This window comes from Curcuma longa, unplaced genomic scaffold (assembly GCF_044706935.1).
Source record: "Curcuma longa cultivar G26 ecotype Majalengka, Jawa Barat unplaced genomic scaffold, ITB_CL_G26_1.1 utg18532_np1212_1030455_RagTag, whole genome shotgun sequence".
NCBI classification, from domain to species: domain Eukaryota; kingdom Viridiplantae; phylum Streptophyta; class Magnoliopsida; order Zingiberales; family Zingiberaceae; genus Curcuma; species Curcuma longa.
Window position 1 is genome coordinate 931,393 of NW_027435598.1, and position 10,528 is coordinate 941,920.

Here is a 10,528-nt window from a genome sequence, read left to right on the forward strand (position 1 = left end):
AAATCACCTTCTAAAATTTTGGCAACAATTTTAAAATTTTTTATTCTATTTCTTTCTCTTCCATTAGTTTAAAAAAATTCAATTCAATTTTGATTAATTTTTAACGAAATACTCAACTCTATTTTAAATTCTCTATAAACTTCATTAATGTACACTAATGAACAAGTAAATGGGGAAAAAAAACTTCATTCCTCACACAACAACTTCTAATCTTGGCTCAAAAGAGAAGGCAGACATGAACTCCTTGGCACACCCATACACAAAACACTCGGGCAGCTCCATCCACTCATTCGCTTCCATTCGAAACATCACACAGCTGCTGAACCCATTGGAGTGGAAGCACATCAAGATCATACTTCCATGGCCACAACAGTTCATGTCCAATTTCTTTCCATAGAACTCATGAGCCATTGCCGGCGGCATCGTAGCTACTTGTCGCCAAGATGCATCCTCTTTGGAGAACCTCCACACCCTCAAACTTGCCGTATCAAGGAACTCCGACAAGAGGACTACTAGCATCTCCCCGTTGCACTCTACGACATCGATCGAGTACTCCGAGTGAATTGGCAACAATCTAGGATACTCATAGCATGCCTTTTGAGCCAGATTGCAGGCCACAACAGTACCAGAGTGGCTAATGAAGTAGACAATCTCCTCCCCGTTTTCCACGGTGAGAACCGATGAGTATTGCTTCGAAAGGCTTCTCTGCATTTCGGTTGCGACGACATCACCAGTCTTGCTGAGGAAATAGAAGACCTCGCCTCCTACCATGCAAGACATGACTGAGTCCTTAGTTTCATGGACCAGCTTGACCTCATCGTCCCACAGCCCTTTCATGGAGTCGAAAACTCGAAATGCAAGGCTGGAGAATTCACCAGAAACTAGAACAACCTTGTAAGAAGATGAACTGCTTGGAGCTGAATGCATTGCAATGGCATGCACAGGGCAGGCCTTGGTTACCTGTTGCAAGTGTGGGAGCTTGCGGCAGGAACCAGTCACTGGATTGCACACCTCTAGATCGCCGTCGACTGTTTGATAACAAACAGTAGCTCCGGCGGCTGCCACAGGGATAGGCTTTCCTTTGCGGCTATCGCGGAGCTGAATTGGAGGGCGTAGAGCCCTCCAGTTCCCTTCACTGGCATCGTAAACAATCGACTGCTCGAGTTCCTGGTCGACCATGAGAAACCATGGGCTTCGTGAAGGTATATGCGCACATGCCACCTGAAATGCTCTGGATTTAGCAATGGAGTTCCATCTCTTGCAGACAGTGCGCAGTCGCAAGAAGCTTGAAGCAGGAAGCCATGAGAGGACCCTTTCGAGAAGATCTTGATTCAGATCATTGAAGGAGAAGGCCCTTTCGATTTCCTTCCTCTTCCTACTTTTCCCTGCTGCGAGATGAAGCATGGTACTGGTGAAGAATCTACAAAGGAAAAGAAAAAAATAAAAAACAAGATGAACTCATGATGGGATAGAAAAGATGCATATCGGTTTAGATTTTTGGTAGAACAGTGACTGAATCTTCGAATATAAACAAAGCGATTGATTCTGAAATACACAAAAGCAAGAGATTTATAGTTCAGTTACTCTTCGATAACATGTGACGATCGATTTCACTTGTCACCGTAAAGAACAGATCTTCCAAGCGCATTGGTATCAAAGAGATTGCGGATGAGAGAAAACCGATGCCCTAGTTTTGGTGTCCGTCGGCATTCCCAGAAAACTAAGAAACCATTAAAACCGCGCCCGAGCAAAACCAGCGAGCAGGAAGTAGGTCGCCGACATTACACCAAAAACGAAAGGGTCACATTCTAGGGGGAAACGGAAGCAGCTCAAAATCGCACCTTGCCGCCGGTTCTGGCAGCGAGTTGCGGCGCCACCGCGTCAGGTGGTCAGATTAGGGTTTGGCAGAGTGTTTGAGGAGGCAGCTCCGGTGGCGTTGACACTGAGAGGGAGGAGCGTGGGCACTGGAAAGGAGCATGGTGGTAGCTATAAGAAGTGCTGAAACCCACAGGGCAAAGCGGCTGTGCGCTGCCCTGCTCTGCTCCAAAAGCGAGACGAAAGGCTAACAAAGCGACAAAGTGTTGCTCTGTTCTGGTAAACTGTTTGTTGTTCTATTTTGCCAAAAATAAATTAAAAAATAAAAAACGTTTTTTTAGAATTCCTCCCAAATGATGTATAATTCATTTCATGCTGATAGATTGTTCATGGATATTAATGATAGATACTGACTACGAAAATCTCATATTTTTTATTTATGAATATTAATAAATTATATATATATATATATATATATTACATGTATTTATTTAATTAATTTTATATATTGAATGAAAATATATAAACTCTATAAAGATCACTATGTATATAAATTATATTTTAGATTTATTTGAAGATAAATTAGAATTAAAATCGTAAAATCTAAACACCTAAATTAAAAACTAAATAAATTATCAAAATATGTATTTATTTATCTACACTCCAAATTTCTTTACAAAAGGAGAGGAAGAGAATATTATATATTATAATATTATTTATCAACTTATCAAAAAAATTTAAATTTTTCTAAAATTATTTTAAATTAATTTCGACAATTCTGCATTAGCTGTTACGAAAGTATTCTTAGAAAATGAAATATATATTTAAAAAAAAAGAAAAAATGTCCTTTTTAATAATTTATAAAATTTAAAAGACCGTTTTAATTTTTACCCTAACTTCTTTCATCTAATCAATTCACTTTTTCTCGTAATCACATTCGGTTTGGGAGAAAGTAAGGGAAGGATAAATAAAGAAAAAAAATTGACCCTTATATCCGGGATGTCTTTTTTTTTTTTTTTATCATGGTTAATTTGTTAATTTATTTTCTTATAGATAATTATGAAATTAATCGTGTAAAGTCGTTGAGATGACATATTCTACCTTTTGTCGAAGGAGTAGAAGGAGAGACTATCTAATGTCTAACTCTTTTTCTGCAAAAAGGTAGAATCTGTCACCTTAGCGACCCCATGCGATCGGCCCCACGACTATTTGTGAGGAGCTAAATTGGAAAATTGCAGTTGATCACAACGCAAGAGGGTATTGTCTGGCTTTGCAGGATTCGAACTCTTGTCCTCTTTTGCAACTCTACTACGTCGTAACCAACTCAACTATGTCCCAGGGGCAATGTCTAACTCTTCACACTTTATGATATCGACATCTATTTTCATCATAAATTTAAAAGGACAAAAATAAATAATACTAATCTTCTTCTACTAAAATAAAAACTTATTTTTAAAAAATATATATTATCTATTTTAAATTTTTTCATATCTCAATTTTTATATACAAATTGAATAAATCTCCTCCTGCTCGAAAGAAGCTCTTCGCCTCCCATTTCCCCCGACTAGGTTCAGCCATAGCCCATAGCCCACGGTCGGTACGATTCCTCGACGCTTCTTCTCTCTCCCATCTTTCTCGGGCACAACAAAACAGCACAAATGAAGCAGCAGTGACTTGTCGACCGCCTGAAGCCAATGCAGAAGAACAGAACAAAACAGAACAGAGCAGAACTCATTACTCCTGTGACAATACACTACAATACAAGACAATGTGACTAAGCCACCAAGTCTGTCCGGTCTACTCAGTAAATTTTGGGGTTTGGCTGAGCTTCTACAAAGTGAAATCATTACCTCGTTGCAGCTCCTGCTCTGCGTCGATCATTTTGGGGTGCAGCGATGCTTCCTCCCTTGTTGAATGTTCCAAACAAGATAGATTTCCTCGTGAATCGCAGCCCTTTGATTTGTTTGTGTTCTTCCAATCGAATTGTTAAGGGAGTCGCCGAACCAAAAACTATCACGTCGTCCAGCTCGTTCTTCTCTTTGTCCGCGAGAGAAGAGATGTTTCTGTGAAGAGCTGACAAAAGACACATGATTTAACTTTTCCACTGGCATAGTCCTAAGTGACAAGCATGTGTATATATCATATTTTACATGCTAAATATATTAAAAACATTCTAGAGATAGTATTATGAAATTCTAAAATTCAAACAAACCATACGGAAAAAGGGAACTAAACATTTAAAAATGGACTACTTTTCACTAATACCAGGGGCGGAGCCAGGATTTTTACCAAAGGGGGGCCATGATAAGGGTTATGTAGACCCGACTGGGTTAATCGGTGGGTTGAACCGCCAGTTCGGGTTTTTTTTTTTATTTTTTGATTTTTTTTTCAACGGTTAAGATCATTTGATCATTTTTTTATCAATGATTATGATTTAATGTCTGTTCAATACATTTGTATATAAAATATATTTATTTTTTTTAATTAAATTATAATTTAATGGGGATCGAACTAAGGCATCCCAGGACACAAGCGCATATACTCACCATGGTTCTACAACACATTTTGTTTATAAAATTAATATAATTATATATATACTATATTTATATTTATTTAATTCAAATCCATTTTAAGACGTCGTTGATGGGGAACGAACGTAATTCTCACCGGTCTTGGAATACGCACCACTAAACTACATCGACTTTTCTCTCTTTTTTTCAATATTTCTTTTATATAAATTTTAATTTTTAAATTTATTAATATAATAATCTTGAACCGTCGTGAACCGTGAATCGACAGTTTCGAACCGTGAACCGTAATCGTCTTGGGCGGTTAAAGTTAAGGGACGACCTGCCATGAACCGTCGAACCGGCAATTTCAAACCGTCAAACCGTCGATTCAGAACCATGATCGGATCTAGTTGTATGTGGACTAAATTGAGGGAGGCAACAAGTCTGAGTCCTCTAATTAATATCAAAATGGTCATTTTGACTTCCACGTAAATTTACTTTTGGCCAATATTTAGATTTGACCTTTGACCTAACTCTATCATATCATATCATATGTAGGTTCTCCTTTTCACCATATCACTAGACATCTAATAAATTGGGGAAAAAAAGGGGAAGTTTGCCCTGATGCTTTCTCGAGTTTGGGGTAAAATAAAAAATTTTGTAATGAATTTGGATGAGACAATTGAATTGATTGAAAGGCAGCTGGGTACCGTATAATTGTTTAATTAAGGCGTACAAAAGGCTTCATGGAAGCTTTGACCGGCGTATAATTGTTTAATTAAGGCGGAAGAAAAGATGGCGTACATAATTAATGAAGCCAGGTAGTGGATGAGATGCGCGCGCGCGATTATGAGTTAGTACACGCAGCTAGCGAGTTCACGTGCATGCATTGCTTGTTTCCCTGCCGTGTTTGTCTGTTCGATGAGCTTTGGATTTGCTGTTGGGCAAAGGAGAGCAGAGGAAGATGAAGTGGGAGTGAGTGTTGGGATTTAATTAATCAAGAAATGTTGTTTTAGTGAAGGGGCAAAAGCTAAAAGTCAGGGGGCAGGGGGGGCGACCGCCCCCAGGCGCCCCCCCTGTAGCTCCGCCCCTGACTAATACAGGTCACTCTGCTCCACTAAATATGAGATTATTAATCGTTTTAGTCAGAAAAGTAAGTCCGAAGATCAAGGTTGGATACCATTCGCAATAACTGAATCCAATATGTCCGACATTATTACCAACGTATGGCTTTATATATATTTAACCAAATGGAAAGTCAACCTATACTACTAATAGTCAATGACAGTTAGAACGATAAGTAGTTGTTATTTTCACAGCGAACATCATATAAAACTAAGTAGCAATTAGGAATCAGTAAAAGTTTGGTTAAATCGATCTAATTGATCCAATTTAAACATTTCATTTGATTATTTTAAAATTTTATTTTAAAAAAATATTAATTATTTCTGATCATTCGATTTGGTTTCGGTGTGGTGTTGGTTGTGCACCACAATTGGTATAATACAGTGTAATTTATACATCTGAATAGCTAAATTGTATCTCGATCACTAGTTGCAGAATTTCTTAACTTATCTGAACTCGGTTTGTCTTGACTATGTACAACTCAACTTGATTTTTTACTTACGTGGAACAATCGAACTATCTCCACCACATCAAATACTATATAAACATTTTCGCCCCCTACATATCGGTTTGCCGAAAACCCTACTCTACTCTCCGAGGATACAACTATGACCTACCTACTCGGAATTGCATAGTCGAATTAGGATGAATCATTTGCTTAATTTCCTTAAACTCCAACAGGTCTTAGTTAATTCTTAGGACATGACAACGATGCAATTGAAGACTAATAGTTGCCTGTCAACACCATCTACCAACTCTCATTCTTCTCTAGATGAGCTCCCTTGCTTCAACTGAGTTGTTTGCGTCCTAAAATTATCTTCACATCCAGAAGCAGCAACCTTTAAGCAATAATCTACAAAATTCAATCAGTTGCAGTTGGAGTTGGAGTTGGAGTTAGGTTGTTGCCCTGTGATGGCACACCAACCTACCGATAAATAACACAAGTAACCTCTTAGTCAAATCATTTTAGGTACCTCTAACAAACCTCGTGAAGTATTTCACTCGATGATAATATAATAAAAGAAATTTAAAAATCATATAGAATATAGAATGAATGCATGTGCCCCGCTTGGAGTGAGTGGTTCTTTTCTCATAAGTAACAAAGGAGATGAATCACAAGATCTAGAGAGAGCAAATTCAGTGGATGAAACATGTAGACCATCAGTTCCTTCCTACTTTACTTTCCCCCTTAAATATTCTATCAACAAATTAAATAATTGAATTATGAAATATATATAGAGCATCCGATTCTATCCCACAAGCTACAAGCAAATAACTTAATTTGTGTGGCCATCCAATGTTTTGTTAAGCGAAATCGAATAGGAAGTTTTCAAAGGATAATTAGTGTTTATCGTCCAAATTGTAACGAGTAGTTTGTTGCTAGAGGAACCCGGGCGAGCAAGGTATGTGTTTTATGACGTGCTCACTCTTAGCGGGGTTTGACTCGGGCTAGTGAACAGTTGGGGTTTGGCTTGAGTCGGACGAAACTCGTGTGATGTTTTGGTGTTAATCTACTTAGTCCTAAAAGGTAAAAAAAAATGTTAAAAATAAAAGAAAAAATACATCTAATATTTACCATATTTATTGTATGCTTAACTTGAACTCTCAACTTTCTTTCAATTTTTTTGAATTATAAATTGTGTTCATAAATATTATAGATGGCAACTTTAGAAGGCATCAAAAACTAGTTGGAGTAGTTAAAGCCTCCTATTAATTTAAGATTATTTTAAACACCAAATCAAAGTAAATAATAATATTTTTTTTGCGAATGATTAATGCTTTCTAAAAGAATGAAAATGATACTTCATCCGATACCTACTCGGACACTCGTGGCATGCTAACACGCCTTGTTGTCTTACTTAAAAGTGTGATTACAATCTTAATCAAGTGATTAAGATGTATTCTTTAAGAATTGGAGTAGTGTTTTTTTTATAAATTAAAGAAAGTTATTTACATTTAGATACATAAAGATGTATAAATTACAAGTTCACCAATTGCATGCTTAACTATTTTATTAATTAAATTTTTTTGTTCCATCCAAATCAATCTCACATGTTAATTCTTCATCATGAATCGGATCAGTGAAACCAACGGCGGAGATCCATCCGAATCTCCCCCTGCTTCTCCTGGGGTCCCGTCACCGGCGGTGAGATTTTCCCTTCGTTTCGGTGTCGGTCGCTCTTGAGAAAAGAGCGGCCTTTTTTGGCTTTACCGAGCTCGGCTCACAGTGAAAAGAGTGGCGTCTTTGGCTCGCATGGGATGGAGTTAGACAGAGGCCCAATTCCAATTCATTATCCGCTATATATCCTCGCCTATGGATCATCTCGTTCTCCGTGCCAGCTGAGCTTTGCCTTGCGTCGGTGAGTATTTGAAGTCGTAGTCTTTGAAACTGATCATTGCTTGTTATTTTTTATATTGCGAAATGCGAAGCTAAGATGCTAACTACAGGCTAAGTTGCTAACCACAGGAGAGAGAAAAGCGTGGCTGGCATCTGTGGCCCTGTGCAGCGCTCTTGGTAAGGGGGAGAATGGCGAGGGGGAGAGCGAGGGAGATGGTGGCGATTTGGGTTCTTTTGGTTGCCATTTTGGTCCGGAATCCGGGAGGTGTGGGTGGCACCACAGACCAGAATGATGGTAAGCGGTTTGAGATTCTCAGCAGCTTTTTTTCGCTTTCTTTTTCTTGCAAAAAAGGGATTTTTTTTGTTGGGAAAAAAGTAATTTTGTTTTTTTTTTGATTGTATGTGAGAGAAAGTAGGAGAGGGTCGCCGCATTGAGGTCCCAATGTTGAATCTTTCTTTCTTCCTTTTTCTGATGTCGGCGTTGTTTAAAGGCCGACAGTACGTGTTCTTGATGGTTATCGTAGATTTCGATCTTTAATGGTTAGGGTTACTGAAGTAGATTTTGGTTGGATTTTTCTTTTGTTTTTGTTACTATCACAACTGATACGATCCAAGTGGAACGAATCTAGCTTTTAATTTTAGGGGGTCTTTGTATTAGGACAGATTTGTGGGAATATATAGTTTACATGATGAGACATATGTTGGATCACATGGTTAAGTTGCTTCATTTCTTCTCTCCGGTTTTCCATATCTAAAATAGTTATACTTTTTCATCAGTATGAGTCTATGCCAGACAATTTTTTTTTATTTCAGTCAGCATCTTGAACGACATACATAGGTAGAACAACATATTATATGCACTGAGCTGAGTGAGATTGCCTGACATTTCTGTTCATTATTTCTTGTAGCATCTCTATCTAGTCCATACTGTATGGAATAAATAAAATGCTATTGAAACTGCAAGTTGAACTTAGATACTGATTTTGTTATCCCTGTCATGGCGTTTCTCGTGCAGTTTCAACTCTCAATGTAATATATGTCAGCTTGAATTCATCATCTGTTTTGACCAACTGGGTTGCCAATGGCGGCGATCCCTGTGGGCAATCATGGTTGGGTATTGAATGTACTGGATCAGCTGTTACGGCAATGTGAGATTCCCCCACCTTGATTTTTTTTCGTAGTTATTTTGCCTGATACGGTTTACCCCTTGAATTGTTACAGCAAATTGCCAAATTTGGGGCTTTCTGGGACGCTTGGATATAATTTACAAACCATGACTTCACTAACAACACTGTGAGTTGGATAAGTACTTCATTATGCATTTAATCCAGAAAATAATTGACAATGTTGATGCAGTGATATTAGCAATAATAATATTGGAAGCGGTAGCCAAATTCCTTATAACCTTCCTCCAAACCTCCAGATACTGTAAGTTTTATTAATGTAGACAGCGTTAACATTTTTATAGCTGTTATCTGATTGTTTTGATGATGATAAAATGTGCAGGAATTTTGGTGGTAATCAGTTCTCAGGGAACATACCTTATTCAATCTCCCAGATGGTGGCACTAAAAAATCTGTAAGTGGCTGATACCTTTGTTTGCATTTAACCTCCTGACGCTTTCAAACTAAGCAATTATTATTGTTGCAGAAATCTCGCGCATAACCAACTACAGGGCAATCTAACTATTATGTTTGGTGGCCTTGGTAATCTCACAACAATGTCAGTATTCATTCCTTTGGTTCTTGATCATATCTCTTGTTTTATTGGCACATGTTTTTTCAGCACTTGCCTGATCTACTAGACCATATTGTCTGTTGGAATGCTTTCTGGAACATCTATTTTGACATATTTCAGCTAGCATTTGGCATGCATAACAGATATTCTATCTTATATTTATCAAAGAGCATAGAGTTTTGTTTTTTTTGAAAAATTGAAATGATAGAATATTATTATCCAATTTGCATTGAGGTATAAGGTTTGACTGTAAGTGAATGTTCAAAAATTCATAAGACTATTTGTTTGCAGGGACTTGTCTTTAAATCAACTTACTGGAGATCTTCCAGCGAGCTTTAGCAATCTGTCGAGTTTGACAACACTGTATGCTGCTTATACTTCTATGGCATTTGAATCTTACACATTTTCTTAAGTAGTACAATTGTTGTCAATTAATTATATTATCCAGGGATTTGGAGAACAACCAATTTACTGGACACATAGATGTCCTTGCTGATCTTCCCCTTCAGAATTTGTAAGTTCACATTTGCATAGGCAAGCAATAATTTGTATACCATACATTTAGGTTGCACTTCTTGCTTTTAGGAATGTGGCAAATAATCATTTCACTGGATGGATTCCTGATCGGCTAAAGAGAATTAATAGTCTTCAGTGACTTTTATCGGTCATTAATATTTCTTATTTTACAGAACTGATGGGAATTCATGGAGCTCAACACCTGCACCTCCACCACCACCTTATCACCCCCCTCCACCAGGCCAAAGAAGCAACCCTGGCCAACGGTCTGCTGGGAGTAACAACTCCTCAGGAAGTGGAGGTGGAAACAACTCTGGTATAAGTGCTGGAGCAATAGCAGGGATTGTTGCATCTGTGTTGGTCATAGCAGGAATACTTGCATTCTTCTTGGTTAGACGGAAATCACGCAAACCTTCAATGGAACAATTTTCTAAAAATGATCAGTCACTTGCCCCTCTTCCCGCATCTGATGATGCCAAAGGTAAAT

General features: G+C 37.9%; 2 protein-coding genes across 2 annotated transcripts; one reads left to right on the plus strand and one right to left on the minus strand.

The window, feature by feature from the left end:
- Positions 1-172: 172 nt before the first annotated feature.
- Positions 173-1,404, minus strand: LOC141819764 (F-box only protein 13-like). Its single transcript, XM_074707015.1, has one exon. The coding sequence runs from the start codon at positions 1,402-1,404 to the stop codon at positions 193-195; it is 1,212 nt and encodes a 403-aa protein (XP_074563116.1). The 3' UTR covers positions 173-192.
- A 6,304-nt stretch (positions 1,405-7,708) lies between these two features.
- On the plus strand, positions 7,709-10,522 carry LOC141819725 (protein STRUBBELIG-RECEPTOR FAMILY 6-like; the record flags this gene model as incomplete). The annotated part of the gene is made up of 11 exons (XM_074706972.1): positions 7,709-7,810; positions 7,918-8,083; positions 8,804-8,936; positions 9,010-9,081; positions 9,145-9,216; positions 9,295-9,366; positions 9,439-9,510; positions 9,817-9,888; positions 9,974-10,039; positions 10,111-10,176; positions 10,215-10,522. Coding segments are annotated over exons 2-11 (1,039 nt in total), but the record flags the coding sequence as incomplete, so codon positions are not given.
- Between the last annotated feature and the right edge of the window lie 6 nt (positions 10,523-10,528).

Excerpts from the sequence above, each read along its gene's own strand:
- LOC141819764 (XM_074707015.1), bottom strand. The coding sequence starts at position 1,404 with ATGCTTCATCTCGCAGCAGGGAAAAGTAGGAAGAGGAAGGAAATCGAA.